Raw genomic sequence first — 26,250 nt, 5'->3', positions numbered from 1 at the left:
AAGAAATTTAAGTATTGCCTTATCGAAAAACTATTTCAGAAAACATTGAGTGTGTTTTCCTCAATGCGAGTATTGGCCAGGTGAAATATCAGTACCTCTTTATCCCAATCAGTGCGCAGAATTATAGTAACAAGCATCAAGAGTTGTACAAAAAGCGCACATATGATTCCCATCCACAGACCCTGGCAGAACAATTCCAACAACCATCATATCATTCTAAGTTCACCTACAACAATGTGAGAGAGCTAAAACAAGTTCTTCGTAAGTGGCTATATTGATCTCCACATTTACTTAACTAGCTTCCTTGTAAGACCTAAGTTCAACGACTCCACAAGAATTTCCAAAGTTCTGAGTAAATTATGAAACTGACAAGTCATTTAAAAAGTACAGTGGGAACTACCACAAGGTAATTATTCTCATCAAGATTAAAAATGATGGCTTCTCACCTGGGACCCCTGGAAGTAGTGGAGCAGGTGCAATTTTCAGAAGCATCTCAAACCAGGTGGTTGGTGTCTTGGCTTCTGGACATGGAAATGCAACCAATTATGAAGCTGAATACTGGGGAGTTGTACTAGAAGTCGAGAAAGCAATAGAGAAAAATTGGTTGCAAATCAGGCTAGAATGTTACTCTATGGCTGTGGTCCAGTGTTTCAATGGACAGAGTACTCCATGGACAACCAGGGCAAGGTAGAAATGAGCAATTACCAGGCTTACCAGTTGGAGATTAACACATGCAAGAAGGAAAGCGAATTTTGGAGCTTGCAGCAGCTAGGAAGGCTTCTACTATGCTTTAAGGACAAGAACTTTGGAGTGACTCAAGACTTGTATTTGTAACCAGTTTGGAGTCTATATTCAGGACGACATACTGTAGGTTTTGTTAGATTAGTCTTAAATCTGAATGAAACTTACTGTAACTTACTATTACACCCTGTAATGTTGTTATTCTTTTAACAGAAATCCCTACTTGCGTGCCAACAAATAATAATATGAAACTGACAAATATGACAGGATCGAAGCTAGCATTGAGGAATGCTAACAGGGAAGTCAAGCAAGGAAATCCAGTTATTTTCAAAATAAACTGACGCATGGAACCGATTTTTGACTCACTAACTATATAGGTATGTCTGATGTACCAAAGGATCCACATATCTATCAGGTTGTATGAATCACTGTGTCACTTAGCTGATTGGATCCAGAGTGACACAGGTTCAACTCAACTCCCCCCACCCAAACTTCAACTTAAAAAAGGAAAACAATGACCAACCTTTCCTCCAATCTTGAAGAGAAAAGCAAATAGTATAGCAGAGGGGATTCCAACTCCATAATAAGCGACAAGATTGATTAGTGAACAGATGTTCTGCCAACCACATCCTCTAGCTGCTCCTTTAAGATGACAACAGTTGTAGTGAGAAGTGATGAGACAAAATTTCGCATATATTTTACTTTAGGAAATGAGAACTTGTGCAAACCTGAGAGAACACATTGGAGACCATCCATAAAATTAGACAATGCGAGTAGTGGAAGCATGGTTGCCACATATCTGATCACTTCTTCTTCATTGCTGTATAATTTGCCCCAAAGTTTACGTACCAGGATTGTAGTTATTCCCACTATTATTCCCTCTGTAACAGAAAGAACGACCATGGCATGTATCGCAAAACGAGCATTTCTTGGCTTTCCAGCACCTAGCTCATTTGATACTCGTGTACTAGGAAAAAGACATGCGTATATATCAACCACCCTTGCAACATATGTCTTGCGCATTTAAAAATGAATTTGGTGTAATATAATCAACCTTACAGCACCCCCAAGACCAACAGAGATATTATATACCATCCAGCAAGAGTTAAGGCTGCAGTGTCAATAGTCACCAATTCAAGAAGAAGATAAGTTCATAGCATACCTTATTTTCTAGTGTTCCGATAGAAAAGGATATGTTATATGTTGAAGTGCAAAAGAGGGTGAATACTTGATTCCGAACCTTATTGATAACACAGATGTCTCAAGTTTTGGATTAGGAAGAAGACCAGAAAGAAGAACCACCATTTCAAATGCCCAGAATTCCAAGCTGCCAGAAAGCATAATTGAACAATTTATTAGAAAAATTGATTATATTCCACCATACTTCCAATTAGTCTGAAAATTATGTAAGTCCAAAAAAGGAGGCCATTGAGTCCGCAAAAGGGCTCGAATATTATTTCAGAAACATTACAGTTTGTTGGTTGCTAACTTGCTAGAAAATGGTTCCTGTTCTAGCCCAAGTAGTCCTTTGCATAATATACATGTGTGTACTCCTAAGGTGCTCGAAAATGTGATCAAATCCTAATATGATTTACATTTGTTAATCTGTTGGATTTTCTGAATTGCTGCATAATGTATGAAAAGTTCTTTTAAATTCTCCAATCCATTTTACACCAGTCGTCATAAAATGCACGAGATAAGACACCATAAAATTGTGATTTATAAAATGTAACAATTCAATTCTAGATCACAATATCACATTCATAGAAATCACGAAAACTTGCCAAATCATGATAGCCGAAGGAATTGCAAGCTTTAAGAAGTTCCAAACATCATGCAAGGCCTCCTCCGAGAAACCCGTCCAGGTTGTCTTGCAAGCAGGGGAAAACTTGACATAAAGCATTAGAAAGAAAAAATTGATCCAAAAAGAGATGGTGTTTGCCAAAGCTGCGCCCTTACTGCCAAGACTAGTTTTAAACACAAGAATCCAACAAACAGGAATGTGTAGTAAAAATGTAATACCGGAACTTATCATCATTGGAAAGACAATGTTTTGGGTCTGTAAAAATCTGATGGTACACTGAAGTAGTCCATAGGCTAAAAGGCTAGGTATCATCCATCGAATAAACGTTCCTGCCTCAGAAGATATTTCGGAGTTCTGCCCAAGAGCTATAAGAATTTGGCCAGTGTAAGCCCATAATACAGCTAACGGAATGCTTGCTATCAGAAGACTTAACATTGCCCTTTGCATATGTACTCCCAGCATATGATTCTGTTTTGCTCCATATGCTTGCCCACATAATGTTTCCAATGCAGTTCCCAATCCTAACTATAGCATCGACGCAAAAAATAGCTTATGAATATGCACTGAACTACTAAAAGTACAAGTCTATTCATTTTGGAGAAAACGATACAGACAAAAATAAATGTGATAACTTAATAATAAAGCGACATTATAACCACCATAACTCGGATATTGTGTATAAGATGACAGTACGGACGACACAAGAAGTGTACATATACTGGAATTTTTTGTATTGCTGATTGATTTGACTTGCCAACTGAAGTAGAAATTTATTGTATTTACATGTACCAATGTTTTAAAACGTGAAAGCGCAAGGTAAGGCTTTTGGATAGCCCTTGACACTAGGAGTAAGCCTCAAGCGCAAGACATTTTTTTAATTCTGAAAAAATGCTAGCTATTATGTAAATATAAAGATCCAAGTTGTATAATTAAAAGTAAAAAAATAAAAATCAATCAAACGAAGTACACTAACTGATACCCAATTACAGACAACAATTTTTTATAAAGTTGAGATATCACTTATAATTTAATATGGTTAAGAGTATATATCTATACTCCTTTTTACAGGACAAGAAGTAAAAAGATTATAAATGCGAAAAGATAAACAATTGAAACACTTGGAAAATTTCAAAAGATTGGTTAGATTGGTCACTTAATAATACTTAAGTTTGATGTCTTATTTTTAATGAAAAAAAAAATCTAAATGTTATAATAATGTGGACAAATTATTTTGCAATGGAGGCGTGCGCTTCATGAACGCCTCACACATTGAAGCATACGCTTCCAGTGTAAAAGCGCCTCGCCTCACCTCAAATGCCTTTTAAAACACTGACATGTACATACATGTAGATATGAAATGATGGCCAAAGAATGACAAAAAAAAAGGAAGCAAAAGAAACATACCAACAAGTTAAAACCAGTGACTGATGCAAAGGAAGTAGCAATGGAAGCACTTGATAGAGCAAGTTCTCCGAGATGACCAATGAACATGAGTGATATAATCTGTAGACTATATTGCAACAAATTTACCGCTATCAATGGTCCTGCTAGCCATACTTGTGTCTTCACTTCAACTATGAAGTTGGATCTCCAACAATATTCCTTGTAGCTTTGGCCTCCAAGTTGAAGATTTCTTTCCTGGCTTGGAACTGAAGGAGATTCAAGCAGTGGTGTTGCTTCAGCTTCCATTTTCTCTCTGAGTGTTGTTTTCCAAGTCAACGTTGAAAGATCCTATTATTGAATGAATTTAGATTCTCTACAATCTAAGTTTATCATGTGTAAGTGTGTAACTACAATACTAGACAACCATTTACTAATAGGGAAAATGTTACTCAAACTAGAGCCTAAAAGGTAACAAGGCAGTTGGACCAAACGCAAAAGACTCAAGTTTTATTGGATTTTATGGGGAGCTACGACTTCACCACTGTCCCTAATCCAGATTCCTGACTGAAAATTCTGTTTTTACCTATTAATGACTAATGAGAACGATGTACCAAACTAACAACTACCAAGTACCCTCCCTACATACATGAGATGACAGTCTTCACAGTCTGGTCTAGGTTGATTTCATCTTCATGTGAATACATTTAATAATTCGTTGATTAACATTTTCAATTAGAATATTACCTCACAGTGGGCGTCCATTGTTCGTGCTAATTCTTTGTAATAATGTGGTCTGATAGTGCTGCTTCTGGGTTATGATTGATATTGGTTATCTTACTAGCTTCTAGTGTGTTTGAATGAGGTTACTTTGGCGATTTCAATGCCATTTGTAGTCCAGAGGAGAAACAAGGTGCTAATTCTGTCATGAGTAAGAGCATTTTGGATTTTAATGATCTGATTAATGATTTGGGGATGGTTGATTTGGATTTTAATATAAAGACTTGATAGAGCTCTTGCTAATCCTTGTTGGGCAACTCTATTTCCCAATGCTTCTGTTACAACCATACCTAAATGTAGCTTCCGACCATTTGGATTTAGCTATAAATCTGTGCAAACCTGAACCTGTTATTTTTTTTTCGATAATAACCCATCACATTCATCTCATCTTAAGCAACTGACAAATGATTTACAGAGTCTAGAGCCCAATAGTGGCATATTTCAATGCCCACTTAGCTAATACACGAGCTTTCTCTGTTGTTAACTCTTTGAAACCAGAAAAACAAAACATTACAATCAACTGATTAAATATACTAGAGACTTTATAAATGAAATCCAAGAGCTCCCAACCAGCACCTGCTCCCTTTCTTCTCAGCATCATCATAAGCTCTTTGCAATCTCCCAAAATCAATACCTGTTCCAGCTTTAATCTTCCCAACAAAATACCAGCTAGCTCAGCTCCATGGCATTCTGCTATTAGTGGACTCGTGCTGAACTTCCTGTACAATAATCCCACCAATTGACCATTTGCATTCCGACAAACAGCTGCTGCAGCACCTCTATTTCTTATCTTGTCAAAGGCACCATCAAAACTAATTTGATTCCAAGATGTATAGTAATCAAATCCTACTCTAGTTATCATTATATTAAGGTCTATTGGATTTGAGATAGTCATGTTAGCATCATCTTGGTCATTCTTAAAAGCTTTCAAATTGTTATTTGTTGTCTGTCTCATTTGTCTGTAGATGTTCTCCATGTTTGGTTGCTGCTTCTCAAACCTTAGTTTATTCCTACTGAGCCATATTTCAATATATCATGATCAAAAAATATGTGCCGGCAAAGTTTTTGTTTTCATCTTCCAGTGTACTGTTCCAAACAATTGCTTCTCTCAACCAATCCTTCGAGCCCTTACCTCTATGTTTATTCATTCTCAAATTTAAGTCAGACCCAAACCATAAACACTTGGTCCACTCACAGTTAAGAAACATATGTTCATATGTCTCTATTTCTCTCTGGCACAAAATACAAGATATATCTCCTTTAAACTTATATCGATGAAGCACTTCCCTTGTAGGCAGCCCTCCATAATACACTTTCCAAACAAACAATTGTATGCCTGCCTCAAGTTATAGACAAACCTGAACCTGTTATAGACAAACCTTTTTCGTTTCTTCCAAATGTGGCTATGTGGCTAAGGAAGATTTTTGGAAAGAAACAATAAATAATGGTAATCTTGGACACACCCATGAAAACACTCTCATACCCCAATTTTAAAATAAATAAATAAAATTATTTTAGACACATTTAAATTTCTAAATTACCCTTATTTTTTATTATATCCTTATTTTTTATTATATATATCCAAGACAAAACAAGTTATTTATTTAATATACATCATGGGACCCCATACTAAATCTTATATACTCTATGTTCTTCACTTGTAACTAAAAAAAAACGTGTTCATCTTCTTCTTCTTTCAAAAGAAAAAAGTGTTATTGATTTATTTTTTCAAAATAACGAATACCCAAGAGACATGTTGTTATTATTATTTTTTTAATTATTTTGCCTCTATTGAAAATATCCCAAATTAATTTGGAAGATATTATTGGATTGAGGCAGTTATTGGGATATGATAAAAACTTAAGTTACCCATAAAGAATGCTTGGTCTTGAAACAAATATGGTGGTTGGGGTCTGAAGTCATAGAAAACACCAAGATACACTTGCAAGATTGGAATAGAAAACTAAGAAAAATATTTAAGAATATGTTTAGGAGATAAAAATAATAATAAAAATAAAAATAAAACAACTTGGAGAGAATAAGGCACTAAAGGAAGACTTACAAATTATGTTAGTGCAGGGCTGGCATTGGGCCAATATTGTCTAAGGCCTTGCATAAGACCCCCAATATAAACCAAAACAAAAGGTCCTACTAAGCTTGAAAAAACCCACTATAGTTTCTAAAATCAACACAAAAAACCCATTCTCTGAAAAAGAAAACGAAATAAATGCCTCATTTTGCAGACTTTGCATTGGGTTATTCAAACACGGGGCAAGCCCTGTATGCGGAGACAAATATCAAGATAAGTTTGGATAAAAGATTATGCTCAAAATACAAAATACTTCTACCGGTTGACAATGTATAGGAAAAGGAATAATAAAATTGAAAATCTTAATAATGATAATGGTGATTGAAAATCTTAAGAGGAGGTTTGGGGTAGTTCTTTGGTGAACTTTTCTCAACCCAATAACCTGAACCAAATAATAATATTTTTAACCTCTTTTTACCTCTCAAAGAGAAAATGACATTCTCACTCATATACCTTCGGAGACAAAGATTTGGCAAGTTGTCAAAAAGATGCATCATCTAAAATCCTTGGTCCCGACGGTTTTTACGGGATCTTTTTTCAAAAATGTTGGGATGTGGTAGGTAGAGATATTTCAAACTTTGTCATTGAATTATTTACTTCTGGTACCTTCCCACCAAAATTTAATGAAACTTTCATAGCCCTAATTCCTAAGATTTCGAACCCAGACAATATCTTTAAATTTCGACCAATAAGCCTGTGTAATTTTACATATAAAATTATATAAAAAATCCTTGCAAATAAGCTTAAGTCCCACCTTCATAAAATCATTTATCTTTTTCAAGGAGTTTTTGTTAAATGACGGTTTATATGTGATAATATTGGGCTAACGACTGAGATCTTCTACACTATATACGAAGAAAATGAAAAATAAAAAAACAAGGTTGATATATCAAGCGGAGGCGAACAAAAATGTTAGTGGGATCAAAGTAAGACGGGGGTCACCTGCAATAAGTCACTTATTATATGCCGATAATTTAATATTGTTTAGTGCAAGACAACTTTGAATGAAGCAGATAAGATGAGTAAAGTTTTGGAATTATACTGCCATACTACAGGTCAGAAGATTAAATGTACATCATAGGCATCAAAAAATTCTTATGAAGATTTGGGGGTTTTGTCACAAGTAGCTAGAACAGGTTTTAGTGAAATCAGCGGGGGCAATCGGTGCCAATTTATGTTATGGGAACCTACTTGCTTCCAGTACAGCTAGAGTAATTGACAAGATAGATTAGATTAATCGGGATTTTTGGTGGCATGGAGTTAAAGGTTCAAAAGTAGTACATACTATGAGCTGGTCTAAATTATGCAAGTACGTCTAAAGCCACAGGAAGACTTGGGTTCGGAAAGCAAGAGAGATGAACTTAGCTATGTTGGGGAAGTAATGTTGAAAACTGATAACAGACAATACATCGGAGTGGGCAAGAATTTTTAAAAGTATTTATAAATTAAATTGAATGTTATGGAGGACTCGACAAAGAAATATACAAATCCTTGTTCATACTTTTGGCGAGGAGTGAAAAAGGTTATGGAGTATGTAAAATAAGGTTTATCTAGGAAAGTTGGGGATGGGACAAATATTCCTCTCGTTATAGCTCATTGGGTTTCTTTTCAAAATAAACTTGTACTTCTCAAAAATCATTTATTCTCTGTTTTGAACCCGTTAATGCTTGATAATGTTAGAGTTGATTATGTTATTTTACCTGAGAATCATAGTTGGAACCAAAACATATTAGGAGAATTGTTCCCAAATGTTATTATTGATGTCATTTTATTGGAAGAGTTGAAGGATGACACAAAAGATAAAATCATTTGGAAAGATAGTAGCAAGGGGTAAACTAACAGTGAAGACAACTTGTGAGATGTTGACAAAGAAAATTGAATCGGGAGAAGGTTAGTTCGAAAACAAATTTCAAGACCATAGAAGGGATATGGAAACTAAAGACAGATGTTGCTTAACAATTGTTCATTTGGAAGATGTATATGGGTGGGCTTTCAATAGGTGATGCATGTGGTGCATAAACATAAGTTCAAGGGTGATATAATATAGGCTGCATTTCCGGCTTCAAGCAAGTGGAGATAGCGGAACATTTTTTTCATGAACTATGAGAATGTAAAAGCTTTATGGTTTGGGTCAATACTAGGCCTGAGGCAATAAAACTTTGCTGGAAGGGACATCAAAGAATGGCTAGATGAGATAATAAAATGGTGTCGAGACAAGGATAATGAACAAGCTCAATTTACAGGTTATTATACCTTGGGGATGGGATATTGTATGAAATATGGAATCACATAAATAAACTCCGATTTGACTGTAAGAGTACAAGACCTTTTTGAAATGTATCAAAATGCTATGAGACGAACTTACAACAATATGGAAGCCAACAAGAAAGAGGAAATCAGTGCACATAAGGTTCTTTTGCAATGTAATGATATTTGTTTTAGTAATTTGATTGTAAATAGTGATAGGAGAACTAGTATATATGAAGATATTTTTTGATGGTGCATATGATAGGATTACAAAGAGAGGAGCAACAACTACTGTTTGCAAAGATAATGAAGGTTAGGTCTTTGGATAAGTGTACAAAAAATTTAGAGTTGATGATCTTTTGTAGAAAGAAATGGTGGGAGTAGAGATTAAGGTGGTACGCTTGGATAGACTGCAGCTAGTGGAAGTGGTGATGCTTAGAGACAAATCAGACAACAAGAACCTAATGAAGCAGTTGCTTGCATAGTGATGAAACTAAAATTGACTAGAATATAGTTGATTTTATGCGGAAGATAAATCTTTTGTCTCTATCTTGTACCGTTAATTTTCAGTGTCGGTTATATTTTGTTTGGATTGCTAGGAAAGAAAATTGGGAGGCCCATGCATTAGGACAATGGGCACTTAAGTATGCTTCTTTTGGCCCTCTCCTTTGTTGGGTATTGATTATTGAACTTTGTATTTTCTGTAATCATTGTAATGTAAGAATGTGATCCTAATTAATCTAGAAAAAAAAAAAATTAAAAAAAAAAAACTTCCACTGCCAATACACCATGTATAAACAAATGAAATTGGATATTCATCGAGTTCAATATTGCTGGCGTATGGCTTACAAAGCTCTTCATAATCAAATGAGAAAAGCGAACGTTCTGGGCCGACAAAGGGTATGTAGCCCAAAATGTATTTTAGTTGGTTTATATCTGTCTTCATTCTCGAACAATTTCTCCTTCACTCTCACTCTCCCTCTCCGTCTCCACGCCTCTCAATTTCTCATTCTCCAGTTCTCCACTCCCCCACTTCATAGCAGTATACTAGTGTAAATCCCGTACACCCTTGGTATCTTTAGCTAACTTAAAATCTCACGCTTTTCCATCTGTCCAAACTGTCAAAAGATTCGACCCATGAATACGTGGTGAATATATGGAACAGAGTTGTTTAAGGTATCCAACATTGGGGAGCACACAATAATCACAAGCACAGATCACACTTAACGTTACTGTCCTCAGTTCCAGCTCATCTGTCTCATAAGATTCTCCAAACTCTCACCTTTCCAGACTTCCACTCTTTTCTCTCCTTTGCTAAACTTTTCCCATTCCTAAAAAACACAAAGATGGAAAATTCTACATCTTTAAAACTTTTCCTAGACGAAACTAGTTTTTACAATCAAATTGTATTAGGAAATATAATACCATTTTCAAAATTATATGAACCATTACCACACTGGTTTCAAACATGGATGCGGAATTACATTGGTGGAACACTTCTTTATCTCGTATCTGGGCTTCTTTGGTGTTTATATATTTATTACTTGAAACGGAATGTTTATCTTCCTAAAGGTACAATATTTCATTGATTTTTTCTGCTGTTTTTCATGATTTATATCGTTGGTTTTTGGTAGATTTGAGTAGTTTAAGAGAAATTAGAGTAAAGGGTGTTTTTTTATTTATAATTTTATATCTTGTACTTAAATGGGAATGGTGCAAGTGCAGACAAGAAATAAGCAATTGCATGAGTGATTTGGATTGGGAGTTGAATATGTTATAAGTTTGATTGAAACAATGTGTGTTTTTTTTGTTGACTTTGTTTTACTTTAGCTATTAAAAGAATGCATTATAAAAGAAGAAGAAAAAAACTGTACTATGAAATTTTGAAATAAGCAGCTGTAGTAAGCTTGAAAAGGGATGAGATAGCTTATTCAATCCCCCCTATACCGACTAATGCAGATGATGCCTTTTCCTTTGCAAACAATGTTATGCATATGTAGACTAATATTGTTGTACTAACTCCACCACGAGAATTTTATATAGTACTGTTCTACTATTGGATTTTTCATTTGACAGAAAATTTTCATTGGTGTCTCTTAGACGATATTTTTGAATTCTCCAATATGCATGTACTGACGTTTCGTATGACAACTTCTGGTGTCCTCTGAGAAATCACATGTCCCAGCTTAATAAGCTATTCTAGCCAGTTTCCTGAAATGCCTTTTGAGTAACTCCAATTGGGGAGAAAAACTTGGGTCCATAATGCTTTCAAGTTTTTCTCCTCAAATTGGTATAGTGAAAGCAATGCCATCTTTTTTCTTTATTACTGTGAAAGCAATGCCATCTGAGTGACCTAGAAGACTTGCAATTAAATGATGATTTAATTATATTCGTTCTAATAGGTGAACCATATGAAATCATTGACTGGTTCCTCTCTGCAATGATTATGTTAAGTATGTTGTGTTAAATTCTCTGTATTTTGGAAGTGGGGATTGTGGGTTGTTTTGTTTTCTTTTTTGAATCATGAAATAAGTTGTTGGTTTGTTATGTTGTGATTCAAGTGTTTTATATGGTAGATTTTCATTAGTTTGCAATTTTTCTTCTAGAATTTAGTAAATGTCATGTTCGAGTACTTTTGACAGATGCTATCCCTTCAACAAAGGCCATGCTTTTACAAATAATGGTTGCAATGAAGGCAATGCCCTGGTACTGTGCTCTCCCAACAGTGTCTGAATACATGGTTGAAAATGGATGGACAAGGTGCTATTCTAGAATAAGCGATGTTGGATGGTCAGCCTACCTTGTTTATCTGGCAATTTATCTTGTGTTTGTTGAGTTTGGGATTTACTGGATGCACAGAGAGTTGCATGACATAAAACCTCTGTACAAGTATCTTCATGCAACACACCACATCTACAACAAGCAAAACACTCTTTCCCCATTTGCTGGTAATTTTGGTTTACAAATTACGTAGTTTTTACTGTTTGGGATTTTCTTTAGATGGTTTTAGTAGACATAATTCTTCATCCATTGCTGGTTGTTGATTCCCGACAATTTGGCTTTGTTAGTGATGATTCTGAAATGAAAAATATAGTCTCCATACTTGGCCTATAAAAAAATTTCTATCAAGCTGTTGCCCACCAGCACTGGCTCTGGGTGTTAAGGCATATTGGTCCCTATATGTTCGTAATTTCTTTATATTTATATGCAAGGTCTTGCGTTCCATCCATTGGACGGGATACTTCAAGCACTGCCTCATGTAATAGCGCTCTTCCTTATACCAACACATTTCACAACTCACATAGCTCTTCTGTTCATTGAGGCCATATGGACTGCAAACATTCATGACTGCATTCATGGGAAATTCTGGCCTGTTATGGGCGCCGGCTACCATACGATTCACCACACAACTTATCGTCATAACTATGGCCACTACACAGTATGGATGGATTGGATGTTTGGAACTCTTCGCGACCCAGTCTCGGACGTGACCAAGTTTGCATGATACACTTGCTCTTCTGCTTATTACCTCAAAAGCTTAATTATGTTGGTTAGCCATTCTAGCCAGAGTCCTGAACTTTGAGCTTGAAATTTGTACACTGCTATTCCTTCTTAGTCAGGCTGTGCTTGGTGTGTCTGTACTCTGTACTGTTTGGTGTATATCATGTCAGAAACCGAAGCAGCATGTAGAATGTCTTTATTTTGATTCTGAAACCAGGACTTGGTAATTTAGAGACCCCTAAACTTTAAAGGGGATGCGGAATGATAAGAAATCATTTTTCCTAAATGTGTGCCAAATCTCAAATCCCTATATAGACAAACATAATGACTGACTTGGTGCCTGCAGTGACATTTGTAAAGAAGATTGGCTTGGTTGGGTGTCTCAAAATTGCAATTGCGTATGGATCCTATTTGCACCAATTTTTAAAAGGAATTTTGTGGGAATGTTTGTACTGTAAACGGAAACAAAAATTAAAAATGAAAATCAGCTTGGTATTGCGGCGGTGAAACAATTAATCAGTTTGGTATGGTAAACATCCAACAGTTCCAAACCAAAATGCTAAAAAATGAAGGTGTCCTCCTTAGGGCTGTCAATGGATCCGTTTGAACCGATAAGAAAGTTAGGAACCCGAAACCGAATTAATAAAAAGTTGGGAACCCAAACCGAATTGAAAAAATATATTGCAAACCGAATTCAAACCAACCCAAACCAAAAGCTATAAAATCAATTAAATTCTAAATTAAATCAATTAATTTCAACCACACAATTGATAAATATATACAAAATTAATCATAAATATTACTAAAATGCCATCTTATCGGTTCGGATTCATATCGGTTCGGTGGAGGACAAACCCAAAACCAAACCAATATCTTATTGGTTCGGTTCAGTTTTATATCGGTAAACTAAATTACCAAAACTCCAAACCGTTTTTTTATCGGTTTGGTTCGGGTCAGTTATCGGGTTATCGAAACCATTGAAAACCCTACTCCTACTAGTCAACATACCTAGATATTATTCATGGGCTCTCTTCGCAACAAACACACTTTGGGCTCTGGTTGTGGTAGGCCCAAAGCGTCCGGGCCCAAACGTCACTGACTAAATTTTCTTTTTCCAAAATATTTCTCTCTCCTCGTTTTTATATCACCCTAAAAATTTATCTCTTCAAACCAAAAGAAGAAGAAGAAGACGAAGACGAAGACGAAGAAGGAATCTTTTGGTTACGGCTCTGAATCCGTGAGTTCGATCGTTCACTTTTGTCTCTATATTTCAATATTGCCATTCTTAAGGGAAGAATTTATATTAATATTTTAATTGGTTTATACCCCTTGGTCTATTAATTGGAAAACAACATTCCGCGAATTAGGATCCTGATTATGGAAAAAAAAAATAGGATATTAGCAAGTGCATACCTTATACTCTTTGCATGTGTGGCATATATACGCCCCGGTGTATTGTATTAGCAGTACAATGATGTAACTGGGCTGTAGTGTGAAAAAAAAATAAAAATTTGGGTGGAGGTAATTGTTTTTGTTATTTTTTTATAATGGCTCTCTGTACTGTGAGAAATTGAAGATGGATGTTTGTGGGAGATGATTTATGAGGATCCGAATAAAAAAGATGGCCAAGTCATGAGATCTGGTTCTGGGTTCAAGTTGGTATAACTTTGTCTGTTTGTGCATCCGTTACAGGAAATCATAGTCAGCAACGTGCTACCGAAACTTCTGAAAGATCATCAAAGAGCCTTGCAGGGGTAACTCAGTGGGGCTGGCAAGACATGGATCCTGGGCGCTATGTACATCAGCAAGGATGGGATAATAACAGCGTAAATGCGGTTTCCCCCTTAATCACCTGTCCAGGATGATATACAAGAGTTTAGGGCTCATGTGATTGTTCATTTTTACTGGCATCTCATCCTTAAGAGTAGTGAGAGAAGCTATGGGCCAGTGAGGATATGGAATGGATTTGCCTATCCTGTATCGTAATTATTAGTTGCTGACTTCACTTATTCTCTTGAATGCACAGGCTTTGGACGGCTATGGTGCAGCACATGAGCCAGACTTCCGGTGAGTGCTAAATGATATCTCTTATAACACTGATGTATAGTTTCCTAGGTAACTGGTTAATATTTTTGTAAGTAATCTATAAATAATACCGACTTGGTGTTGCTAATTGCATGACATTGATGTACTCATTTGGATTATAAAGGGTCTTATGTTATGTTATTTTGCTGGAAATAATTTTACAATGAAATGTTTGTGCTTTTTTCCCCGTTTGACATGCTTTTGGCAGTGCTGGTGGTTCATTTAGTGGTCGGAGGTTCCCTGATGAAGGTTTTTCAAGGGACATCTATCCAAGGGGTGCTTTTCATCGTGAGATATTCGAGAGGGATAATTATCCACCCCCACCATCTGTTGGTGCATGGCCTCAACAAAGAAGAAGAAGTGTTGATGAAGAATACACTCTTGCAAGGGATTCTAGACGTCATGACAAGTCGTACCTTGATTCCTACCATGATATGGATGAATTTCGTGGGGCGGGAAAGTACCGTGAGATTGATACATTTCAAGCAGTTGATAAGTTCCGCGATAGCTATTGTCCTGTTGACAGCTACCTTGATCCTGATGGGTTCCGTGATCATGGGTTAGATAGACCTGCTAGGTTCGGGGGACGTGATCGTGATGATATTATGGTTGATGATTATGACTATAGAAATCGTATTTCTCACCACAGCAGGGAGCACAGCCGAGAAAAAGAATATGATCATAGTCGCGGTAGCTATGATTCTGATCATGAGAGAGGCAGTAGAAGAGATAGTAGTTGGAGAAGGCGTGAGTCTCGTGAATGCGATAAGAAAGGTCTTAGTCGGGAGAGAGATCCAAGTCCACATAAAAGACGTGACCGATCTTGGTCGCGTGGGCGTGATGATCGGTTGAGATCAAGGTCTCCTCGAGGTCGAAGCCATGGGCGCAGTCATCGAGAGGATAGCTATGACGACAGTCGTCATGAGAGGAGTGAAAGAAGAAGGGACCGTGACGAAAAACGGAATTACGAACTTTCAGCTGTGGTATGGTATTATTCTCTATGTAATAATGTCCGGTCCTTGAATTTTAAAATGTTATTGACCTGGCATACCTCTCTGACTTGTAGGCACCATCAGCTACTGTAGTCGTGAAGGGACTCTCACAGAAGACAACAGAGGAAGATTTATATAAGATCCTTGTATGCCTCTTCTTAAACTCATTAGTATTTTTTATTGTTATGATTAGTTTCAATATGACATCATTCTTTCTGGATTGTATTAACTGTTAGACTGAATGGGGACCACTTCGTCATGTTCGTGTAATAAAAGAACGAAACTCTGGCATCTCTCGTGGCTTTGCTTTCATTGATTTTCCATCTGTGGTGAGTTTCTGTGTATAACATTTTCTGATGTTACCTTGAGTTGGGACTTACGGAAAAGATTATTGATGTGATACAGGGATCAGCGCGTGCAATGATTGATGGGATTGGAGAAGATGGTCTTATTGTGGATGGAAGGAAGTTATCTTTTGAGTATAGGTATGCGATCTTGAAATAAAATTTGTCTTTGTACTGATTTTATTTTGTGTTTCTTCCATTGTTCTATAATTTTTTTTATTATATTGTTTGGTGCTTTCGTAATGGCTACCCTATCAGCTAACGGTAAGAGATGCAGTTGAGGTAGCTGACTACTCTTATACTCACATGGTATGGAAATGGAATCCACCAGTAGGACTGGGACACAGTAATGACAGTATTATATTGTGTTTTTCCGACTGTTCTATTTGTTGTTCATCAAGATTCTTTTGTGCTTTCGTTATGGCCATTGTACTAGATAAAGGTACTAGAGGTGCATATGACAATATGAGGTAGCTAATTAATTGGTATACTTAACATGGTATGTAAGTGGGATCCACCATTAAGATTTTGGAGTATTTGATTTTTAATTTTTTATCTGAAATCTAGTCCAAAGTTTCTAGTAACAAGTATCACTTAAATAAGTAATGTGAAAACTTCATATTTTTTTAAAAATTCGAGTCGGTCACAGACACACGGACAGTCGTGTACTCATGTCCAACACATGGACATGTTGTGCATAGGATTTTAAACTAGGGTTTCTTCTATACCCTAAAATACTAAGAAAATAATCTAGTATCATAGTTACAGCTCCATGATATGGCACTTTTATAAGGAGGCGCTTTGCAGGTCTTGAGCCCAAGAATTAGTTGTGTAGCTAAAGCATAGTAATAGTTTTCATTTTAATTAGCTGTGTCACTGTGTCCTACTTCATATAGGTTGTCATCTCGGACATTCCGTATTCGTGTCAATGTGACTTAGTTTATTTTCACTGCTGGTTCACAAGACTTTAATACTAATGCCTTGAGGCAACATACAGTATCCCATAATACTTTACATTGATGCTTGCGTAAAGTTATTTTTTATTTTCACGGCAAGTGCTTTATGGTATGACGCTTTAATATATATTTCTAATTTTTTGGTTTATATGCTGTATCTGATGGTTTGTTCAAGACTTGCTTACATGATTACCAGGAAGACTCCAAGATGAATCCCTTCGAATTTAATCAATTGTCTCACCCAATTCTTTGCTTAATGTGTCAATAGGATATTCTAGGTTGAAAATTTGGACACTGTTTTTGTTGGATACATAATAGATATCATAGCTTATTTTAAAGAATGTTGTTGGTCACTTTTAGTGGGTTCCAATATTTAGGGTAATTGGTTAATGTTTTGATTATTTTGTAAATGCTAAAAGTGCGCACGGGTCAAGCTTGGGCCTTTACGTTAGCTTTGTGGCACTCTCAAGTAAAAAATTTGATTTTTTAGTTCCATTTGGAGAATGGATATCGACAATTTTTCTATATATAAAATTTGATTTTTAGTTCCGTACTTCCACTGATATCCACAAATTTTCTCTGTAATTGACAACTGTCCTGTTGTACAGTAGCAAGCCAACCGGTGGTTCTAGTGCACCTCCTTTCGGGCAGGAAAATGCAGTGAAATCAAGTCATGGAAATACTAGGAGTGGTGGACCCCCGTCTGACTGGATGTGCATTATATGTGGCTGTGTGAATTTCGCCCGACGGACTTCATGCTTCCAGGTTTCTTTCTCTTTTACTTTGAAGAATACTGGTTTCTTTATGGTGGGCCCGGTTTTCTATTTGTGGTTGTTGAGACTGTTCTTCTTAAAGTGAAATCTCCCCTCGTGTTTGTTTTAAGTATTCTGGACATCAAAGATGCGTTGCAGTAGGGTGTGTTCTAAGTGTATTTGGTGTATCCACAATTCATTTATTATGTCAAGGAATTGTAATATGCTAATATTATTATCTTTACTAGTACACTGTCTAAAACAAATTGTTATTATTTCTACTTTTTGTGTACTTTTAATGCATTTATTTGTGAGGAAACTGTAATTGTGTTCTCTTGATAGTGTACTGGTAAAAATGTATTCTTATTTACCATTATTGCTATTGATATGTGAATTCTGGGGCTGTCTTCACGGAATTCTCCGTATGTATCATAGAAATTATTATCTTGTCGCCTTAAAAGAATTGAAGATGACAAGTTTACGTGTCACCAGAAGTGTATCATGTCAATTGAGATGAAATATGCTCTTGGGGACCCCCTCAGACTCAGCTGAGTAGTGATTTTGGTGAAGTTTCCATGGCATCGTTGTCTTTGAAATCAGCTATTCTGAACATACGACTCATACGAGTCATGTTGAAACTTGAAAGAACAAGAATTTGAGAGGTTATACAGTCGTCACTTCTTTTTCAAAAAAGTTTGGAAATCCAAATTTTGTAAAACTTTCTGGAAACCGTTGTCCTAGTTTGAGGACGATTTCGGGGATTGTTTGGTCTAGATTATTCAATACGCCCTTTTTTATTCGGTTGCTTGCACAAAACAAGGGAGTCTTTTTTGGTAAATCTTGTTCTTGTTTGACTTATTTCTGTTGCTGTGGTGTCTTATGTGGGTCGAGTTCTTAGAATGAAATGCTTGCTACCATGTGGCCACGTCTTTGTACCATGTTCTAGTGCAAAGTTGGGATTTTCTGATGCGAAATGAAGTTAGCATTGTGTATCTGTCAATGCTAGATGAAGTTAGCATCATATACTTTCAATGCTAAGTGGTAAGTGGACTTGGCATCGTATTTTTTGATGCTTAATGTACGTAGCTTTGGAAATATGAAAGCTGTCATTTTCACTGCCAAATGGATTTAGCAATGGAAAATACAAATGCAAAGGTGAAATCATGCATAAATAATTTATTTTTTGATGCAACACGATTTTTTCACTGAACAATGAAGATCTTCTAATTTTGTTTACAGTGCTAAATTCATTAGCATTGAAAATATGCCCGAGAGACGAGATCTTTCCTGGCTAACTATAACTTAGCATTTGAAAATACATGATACTAAATGAACCACATGTATCCCCAGCATTTGGTCAATTACACCCGTTTTTTTAATTTATTAATTAGAAACTTTAAAATGTGTCCTGTCCTATGCTTGCCGCTATCCTATCCAGGGTTGTTTAAGCATAATTTTCGGCACCAGAAGTACCATTGGTCTCTTTTTCCGTTTTTTGTTTAAGCTACTTGAACGTCTCTCTTTTCTTATTCAATTTTACGGAGGTTCAGTGCTTTTGTTTGTTTTCTGGAATGCAGTGTAATGAGCCCAGAAGCAATGATGCCCCATCAGCGGATGTAACATCATATGATCATGTACCATTAGGGAAAAAAGGGTTGGACGCTGGTAGGTTTACTTTGATGTGTCCAGTTGGCATGCATAATACCTGTTAACTATAAATTAACAACAGTTTTTGTTCTTTACCAGGTCCTACCCATGTATTAGTTGTCCGAGGATTGGACGAGAATGCTGATGAAGAGATGCTTCGTTATGAGTTTTCCAAGCATGCTCCAATTAAGGTATACACTCGTTCTTCTTTCTACTTAATGCTGGTTGGTTGGTGGTCATTGTCTTCAAGATCTTATTAATCATGTAATAATGGAAGCTACTATTCTTTTTACAGGATCTTCGTCTTGTTAGAGACAAGTTTACTCATGTATCAAGAGGATTTGCTTTCGTCCACTTTCATTCGGTAGGTCATATCTTCCATGCATGCTCATCCTGTTGAAATGTCTTTCCCTTTTTAAAATTTTCTCTGTTCTCTTCTTTCTTTAACATCTTTGTCATTTTTCATGCATGTTTTAGGTTGAAGATGCTACCAAAGCTTTAGAAGCAACAAATGGAACGACCCTTGAGAAAAATGGTCAAATCCTACGTGTAGCATATGCAAAAAGCATACATGGGCCAGGTTCAGGGGCATCGGGGGCATCAAGCAGTCTTGCTGCTGCTGCGATTGAGGCAGCAGCATTTTCCCAGCAGGTATTCTGTTATATATGTTATCTATAATCTTGTAAAAGTCTAGCCTTTCATCAACTATGGAAAGAACTGCTTGTTCATATGATGACATGCCACATTTGTTTACTTATGTTTTTGGTGAACATGCTTGCATACGTATGGCAGATCCTATAACAGATCTGTGTTTAGGTATTGAAAGTATATATACTTTACGTCTGTACTTCTGTTAGAATTTGACGTGCGTCATTGGTCCCGTTTTAAAGATGTTAGCCACTGTTTTTCTTTGTTATACTTAGTATGATGCTGTTGGATGGGCACCGAAAGAATACAATCCGGATGAGAAACAATCTGCCGGAGGACATGCAGCACAGAAAAATGGTTCGGCTCCCCAATCCGGGTTTGTGTGGGACGAAGCATCAGGCTATTACTATGATGCAGCTTCTGGGTTCTACTATGATGGAAATACAGGTATGTGCATATAATGAGCTAGCTGCCATCTCCATTTAAACAGAAACAAGTGATACATATAGTAAAAATAGAAAATATATTTCATATACTTCTAAGCTAAGTTACATTGACACAGATCTGTGTCTGTCTGTATCCGTGTCGGATACGGACAAAGTGTATGACAAGGCAAATTATAAAAAATTGAGGTATATTACATACAATGTGTCCGTGTGTGTCTGAGACGGACACGTGGATACATATCCAACACAGATTATTTTTAAAATATGGCGTGTCCATGTAACATAGCTTCTAAGCTAAGTTACACTGACATGGAAAGGTGTTTCTGTCCGTATCCGACACCTCATACACTGCAAAATTTAAAAAATTGAAGTATATTACACAAAATTTGTGTCCGCATGTGTCCGACACAGACACATGGATACGTATCCAACACGGATTATTTTTGAAATATGGCGTGTCCATGTTACATAGCTTCTAAGTAATATAATCTTGATGCTGTTATTTTATTTAGATACAATAGTTTTATGGAATACTAGGAGCCTGGAAAACTGCAATATAACTTTTTGAAAATACTTCAAATAGCGTTTTCCTCCCTCCATTGAGCTTGCGTCCTAATTGGTTGACTTATTGTTGCAGTAATCACGAGATCAAGTTCAATTACTAGTACTCACCAAATATATTTTTTAGAAATTATACTTTCTAGGTTGCCTAGTGTTGCTTATCTACTTGAGATCTGGATTTGTAATGCAGGTCTTTATTATGATGGTAATAATGGAACCTGGTACACTTATGACCACCAAACTCAGCAGTATGTACCCTGCGCAGATCAAAATGACGGGAAAGTGTCTGGCAAGCCATCAAATGAAGCCTCCAAAACATCTGATGGTGCAGGTAGTAGGAAAGTAGTAATATCTGCACCTGCTGCTACCATTACTTCAAGTGACAAAGCTGCCTCATTACCAGATGCCGTTCAGGCTGCTGCAGCTGCAGCACTAGCTGCAGAAAAGAAAGAGAAAGAAAAGATGAAAGAGATAAGGCTGGCGTCAAAGAGCAGTATTTTAGCTAACAAGAAAAAGATGAATAATGTTTTAACCATGTGGAAGCAAAGGAATAATGAGGGTCAGGCTACTCGTTTGGTTCTTGATGATCAGCCTTCCGTTTCAACAGATGACAGGGTCAACTATACAGGCTCATCTGCTAAAAAATCACGAACAGAAACTTCATTGTCAAAGTTGGATGCTACAACAAGTTCAGGATTTAATACTGCTGCTGCAGGACATGGTTTAAGTAATGCCGCGGCAGGTATCTCTGTGCAGGCTGTCTCTGGGGATACTCAGGTTAAGTCTACACCTGTTAGTAACAGTGTGGGGGGAACGATAAGGGGAGTGATCAGAGGGTCTGGAATAGGAACTGTGAAGTCGGATACAATGTATTCAGGCTCATCAAGTGGGGCTTCAACCTCAGCTGCTCTCACAAGTTTTGCAGGAACATCTTTGGCAAACTTAGATTCACAGTCTGTTGTCACTCCTTTCAGAACAGATGCATCCGCACTTGGTTCTTATACACCACCTGTGGCTGCTGCGAGTGGCAAGAGGAGATTTTCTGAAATGCCTGTGCAACAAGCATCTACTCAGAAGGAACAATCACAGACTACCTACAGGGATCGTGCAGCTGAGAGGAGGAGCTTGTATGGGTCTTCATCTTCTTTTGGAGACGATCTATCTAATCTTGGTGATTCAAGTAAGCATGTGTGATATTTGTTTGTAGGGACTGTTTTCATGATTCATTGTTGTTTGTTCATCTGGTGAATTGTTATTCCTTATTATATCATAATTGATAGACACTAAGGTATGAGAAGGGTCTTACATGTCAGTTTATGGCCTAGGATATTTCAAAAAACAGTTGCTGGATAATTAATTTGTCGGCTGAATGCAAAGGTTCATTCCTTGGTTTATCTCAATGAAGCTTTTTATTAATGTTGTGAGACCTGTGTTTTACCATGCTTGCATTGTCAAGATCGAGATTTGGCATTCAGAAAGGGTTCTTTGTCGGATGTGGGGGCTATGCCTTTTCCTCCTGGTGTTGGAGGAGGGCGAGGGGCAGATGTCAATAGCAATGTTCAAAGTTATGAGGTGATTACACCAGACAAAGCCATTGACGAGAGCAACGTGGGCAATCGGATGCTTCGGAACATGGGCTGGCAAGAAGGCTTGGTACGTTCTCTCTTTCAAATTTTACCTTTGAACGTACTGGTTTTGTTAGTAAGACTGATGAAATATGACTAGTAACTATTTAAATTAGCATTTCCTGTCTCATTAGAGTTAGACTTCTGGCAGCAATTTTCCCGGTAAAAACCCGTGTTGGTCTTGAAGTTTTTTTGGTAATTTACACTCACCCGCTGTGTAAATTACAAGTAAACAATTTTACATGTCTAATGTAGCATGCTATTTGTGTCAGTACAACAAGGTATTTCGTGAACAAACTGTTTTTGATGCATATTCTTTCTTCCATTGATTCAACCAAGCATGTTTTATTTGGTATTACTTATGTACTTGCATGTCCTAGTGTACACAACCTTTGTGTACATTTCTGTTTCTACATGATTCGTCCAAGTAATTCACTACAAGGTCTCTGATCATTATAGTGTGCATATCTAGAATATTAATTGTCATTTTAAATGAAATTTTATGTTAGGTTCATTTGTACTAAGTGTTGTGCAACTGTTATTGTTTACAGTATTGATTTAGTTCCATGTTATTCACTGGATTGGGACAGGGATTAGGGAAGGATGGCAGTGGCATTGTTGAGCCAGTCCAAGCACAAGCCATGGATGTTAGAGCAGGACTCGGCAGTCATCCCAGGAAGGTAGTGGATCCAAGCTTGGAGGTACAGGCAGGGGATAGCTACAGGACTCTCATACAAAAGAAGGCTCTGGCTAGGTTCCGTGAGATGTCTTAGATGGAATGTTCAAAGCTGTATATGTGCAGATGGGTTTAGTGATAGTCTGAGGTGAATCTATTCTCATACGGCTGTTTTTTACGATTTACCCGGGAAATTTCCCGGAGGAAGTTAATTATTTCTTTGCTTGGCCTTTCCAACATTATTACTTTCTAAGTTTTATTTATATACATGGTTATGCGATGATGGAACGTTTGTCTTTGGCTGTAAGCGTCTCTTTTGCTTCCAAAAGCTTTAACTGAATGTCTGAATGTCATGATCGATATTTTGTGCATTTTCTGGGTTCTAAATTGGCTTATCTATATATCCACAATATGCTGATGTCCACTGGTTATTTCGTTTAATTCCCGAACAAGCATCCTTCTAAAATCAAACTAGAAAAATGGAAGTATTGGGTGTTTTAATTTAAACTGCGTATCTGGTCTCGGCCTTGATTTTCAAGTACAACCTTTTTCACCTGCACAAGCCACTGGTGTTGTCTAAACCAAGTGTTTCTCTATTACTATACTACTTTTTTAACCCTATGACATCTACGTTGTCGTGTATTTCTGCTTGTAACTTTTTACTTGCTTGGTGTTCATGCAAACCATATTTTATGATTTACCGCTGACGCTTTGGTAATTTGATGGATCTAAGTTTATGAGAGCTTTGATTTAAGACATTGAATTGGGTTCGGTTCAAGCCGTCAATATAATTCACAATGTTTATAACATACTGACGGAGTGCTTTGGCAAGTTCTGTTATCAGTTGCTTGACTTGAACAGCGCTTTTCTGACAGAAAAATTGCGTGGTGAGTTCATGTCTTGATATAGTCATGTTTGCTTTCAACAAGCGTGACTTTGAAACACCATTGTAAATGTAACAGTGAATGAACATTTTATCGAAGAAATTATGCAACGATATCCATTGATCTATCAATATCAATGTATGTGGCACGGTCTGTCATTGACTCATTGATCGAGAAGTTACTACGGCATTGACCTCTAGCATAATTTACAGTTAACCAAGGTATAGTGAGCCTCGATGTTGACACAGCCCCGCTTGCCAGTTCTGTTGGTTCCTTTTCCAGCACTTCAATGATCTTCCGCTCAGGCCGTTTCTCTACTCTGTTTTGTCTGCCAACCGTATCTGTGAAGATTCTTATTCGAAATTTACCATGAGGTAATTATGCGAATCATCCTGTCCTGGCAATTGTTGCTCACCTTGAAACAGAGTTGAAGTTGATGCCAAAGGATACAATGTTGATCCTGTTCCACATTCGGCTGGAATATCATCTGGTAGCCTTATCAAAGGAGGCCGTGGTTCATATGGATGACCGTAGTCGTAACACATTATTATGAAGAGGTTTTTTTTTTGCTGGATTATTATTATGATTAGGTTGAAACTGATCAAGCTGATAATTGGAGTACCCTCCAGTTGCCATCTCCTTTCCAGTTGTACTCGATGCAGATGCATATGCATACGACATTGATCCATTTATGCATTCTTGTGGAGTACCATCTGGTAGCTAGGCTCATCAAAGGAGGCATCGGTGCATATGACAAATCATAGTCGTTAAAACTGAACGCTTGGTTATCTTTATGACGTTAAAACTGATCAGATACAGGCATGGAGTACCCTTCTGTTGGCATGTCCAGAGCTCATGATTGTACTTCAGCATTAGATGTCTGTTTGTCTCTGGTTTCCATGGAAAGTTGACGCCAATGCTTCATTTGATGTCAATCTTGTTCGCCATTCTTCTTCTGGACAATGGTGTCTAATAACGGCTGGCTTGCCATTGGTGCTGTTGTTGTCGACGACGCATAAGATGTTCTCATACGTTCTGTGTTACTACTAGTGTTATCTCCACCAATGGTGAATTTTGATACAATTCCGACTGGGTCTAGTTGTTCTTTGCAGATGAAAATGGTGGCTGGTATTGGAATTGGGAGTAATTTTTCCAGCTTGTGGAACATTTCAAATTAATACCCTGAATGGCGTGTGACATCCTCACCACAGTTGTTCTTTGCGACTCATAGAAATTTGAGTTATAGTGACACATTTTGTAATTCCTTAAATGTGATCTAAAACCATTACTTAAAATGGCCAAATGGCCGGATAATCGTTGACCGGTGCTCACATAGAGTCATAGTTAGAAATTACCTACGCGCAGTTCTTCCGAATTTCGAATAGTACTCAAGAATCTGCACATTTGTACCAACCCATCCCGATTAAAAACTTTTTCGTACAGTATGAAGTCATGTTCGTTCCTATGTTATATTCTTTTCCCTGCTATCAGGAAACAAGAAATTGGGCTAGGTCTCATTAAAAAAAAAAAAACTCAAAAGTTCTACTAATAATTTAAAGTTCTACTAATAATTTTTTGGGTTTTAATAACTCTGCATTGTTTTTATCCTTGTAAGTGTTTTTTTATAGAAAATCTTTAAAATCTAAGCTTTTGACTTTAATACCGCCTGCATTGTTTTTATCCCTATAAGTGTTTTTTTATAGAAAATCTTTAGAATCTAAACTTTTGACTCAATACCAGTAAGTCAAACCTTTTGGTCCTCCACCGTCAAACAACGCTTACAAGAGAGTTGTAGATCTTATAGACCAGCAAAACCGCACCTGGAAAACGAATATTCTGGATACCCTCTTTCTCCCCAACATTGTCAGGGAGATCTTGAAAATACAGCTCAGTCAGAACGAACATGTAGACACCATCAGATGGACAAGGGAACAAAATGGGGAACTCAGCGTCAAATATGTGTACAAATATCTCAGCACAAAAACATCTGATAACGAGCAAAATCAACAACTCTGGAAAAAGATCTGGAATATTGATACAGCAGAAAGAGTAAAGTTGTTCCTTTGGAAAGTCATCACACAAACAAATGACC

The 26,250-nt window shown here is 36.9% G+C and overlaps 3 protein-coding genes across 17 annotated transcripts in view; 2 read left to right on the top strand and 1 right to left on the bottom strand.

Annotated features, from left to right (window-relative positions):
- LOC147479408 (protein DETOXIFICATION 16-like) overlaps positions 1–4,876 on the bottom strand; it is an 89,468-nt gene extending 84,592 nt beyond the window's left edge. For 2 of the 11 annotated variants that reach the window (XR_015203992.1, XR_015203989.1), the window contains exons 1-9: positions 4,673–4,852; positions 3,950–4,276; positions 2,526–3,070; positions 1,982–2,068; positions 1,796–1,852; positions 1,470–1,708; positions 1,265–1,383; positions 447–521; positions 96–348 (exon numbers count right to left, since the gene is read on the bottom strand). Coding sequence is in view for 5 of the 11 variants with exons in the window: in XM_086576447.1 (XP_086432573.1) it covers positions 96–182; positions 1,265–1,383; positions 1,470–1,708; positions 1,796–1,852; positions 1,982–2,068; positions 2,526–3,070; positions 3,950–4,276; positions 4,673–4,690 (1,479 nt within the window). In the remaining 6 variants the exon portion in view is untranslated. Of the gene's footprint in view, positions 1–95; positions 366–446; positions 522–1,264; positions 1,384–1,469; positions 1,709–1,795; positions 1,853–1,981; positions 2,069–2,525; positions 3,071–3,949; positions 4,492–4,672 lie in introns of those variants that run through there. The other 9 variants (XR_015203993.1, XR_015203990.1, XR_015203994.1 and 6 more) reach the window with 8 other exon arrangements.
- Positions 4,877–10,256: 5,380 nt separating this feature from the next.
- Positions 10,257–12,828, top strand: LOC147479407 (delta(7)-sterol-C5(6)-desaturase-like). The gene is made up of 3 exons (XM_086580953.1): positions 10,257–10,613; positions 11,684–11,989; positions 12,254–12,828. Exons 1-3 carry the CDS (start codon positions 10,388–10,390, stop codon positions 12,544–12,546), a joined length of 825 nt encoding a protein of 274 aa, XP_086437079.1. The 5' UTR covers positions 10,257–10,387; the 3' UTR covers positions 12,547–12,828.
- An 809-nt stretch (positions 12,829–13,637) lies between these two features.
- On the top strand, positions 13,638–23,645 carry SUA (suppressor of abi3-5). 5 transcript variants are annotated; one of them, XM_086575705.1, is made up of 16 exons: positions 13,638–13,779; positions 14,235–14,368; positions 14,569–14,609; positions 14,854–15,610; positions 15,694–15,765; positions 15,856–15,948; positions 16,025–16,104; positions 17,531–17,684; positions 19,249–19,336; positions 19,418–19,509; positions 19,614–19,682; positions 19,796–19,969; positions 20,242–20,413; positions 21,164–22,153; positions 22,430–22,626; positions 23,189–23,645. In XM_086575705.1, the coding sequence occupies exons 2-16, from the start codon at positions 14,321–14,323 to the stop codon at positions 23,369–23,371; spliced, it is 3,210 nt and encodes a 1,069-aa protein (XP_086431831.1). In that variant the 5' UTR covers positions 13,638–13,779; positions 14,235–14,320; the 3' UTR covers positions 23,372–23,645. The 5 variants fall into 5 exon arrangements, with proteins under 5 accessions (XP_086431831.1, XP_086431829.1, XP_086431828.1 ...); XM_086575703.1 differs by having other exon boundaries at positions 17,528–17,684; XM_086575702.1 differs by having other exon boundaries at positions 14,836–15,610.
- Positions 23,646–26,250: the final 2,605 nt, after the last annotated feature.

This window comes from Coptis chinensis, chromosome 8 (assembly GCF_015680905.1).
Source record: "Coptis chinensis isolate HL-2020 chromosome 8, ASM1568090v1, whole genome shotgun sequence".
NCBI lineage: Eukaryota > Viridiplantae > Streptophyta > Magnoliopsida > Ranunculales > Ranunculaceae > Coptis > Coptis chinensis.
This window is presented reverse-complemented; position numbering and strand designations above follow the sequence as displayed.

Excerpts from the sequence above, each read along its gene's own strand:
- LOC147479407 (XM_086580953.1), top strand. The coding sequence starts at position 10,388 with ATGGAAAATTCTACATCTTTAAAACTTTTCCTAGACGAAACTAGTTTT. Across the intron at positions 10,614-11,683 it reads GAATGTTTATCTTCCTAAAG|ATGCTATCCCTTCAACAAAG; the intron begins GTACAATATTTC and ends TACTTTTGACAG. Across the intron at positions 11,990-12,253 it reads CACTCTTTCCCCATTTGCTG|GTCTTGCGTTCCATCCATTG; the intron begins GTAATTTTGGTT and ends TTTATATGCAAG.
- SUA (XM_086575701.1), top strand. The coding sequence starts at position 14,321 with ATGGATCCTGGGCGCTATGTACATCAGCAAGGATGGGATAATAACAGC. Across the intron at positions 15,611-15,693 it reads ATTACGAACTTTCAGCTGTG|GCACCATCAGCTACTGTAGT; the intron begins GTATGGTATTAT and ends TCTGACTTGTAG. Across the intron at positions 16,105-17,527 it reads AAGTTATCTTTTGAGTATAG|TAGCAAGCCAACCGGTGGTT; the intron begins GTATGCGATCTT and ends CCTGTTGTACAG.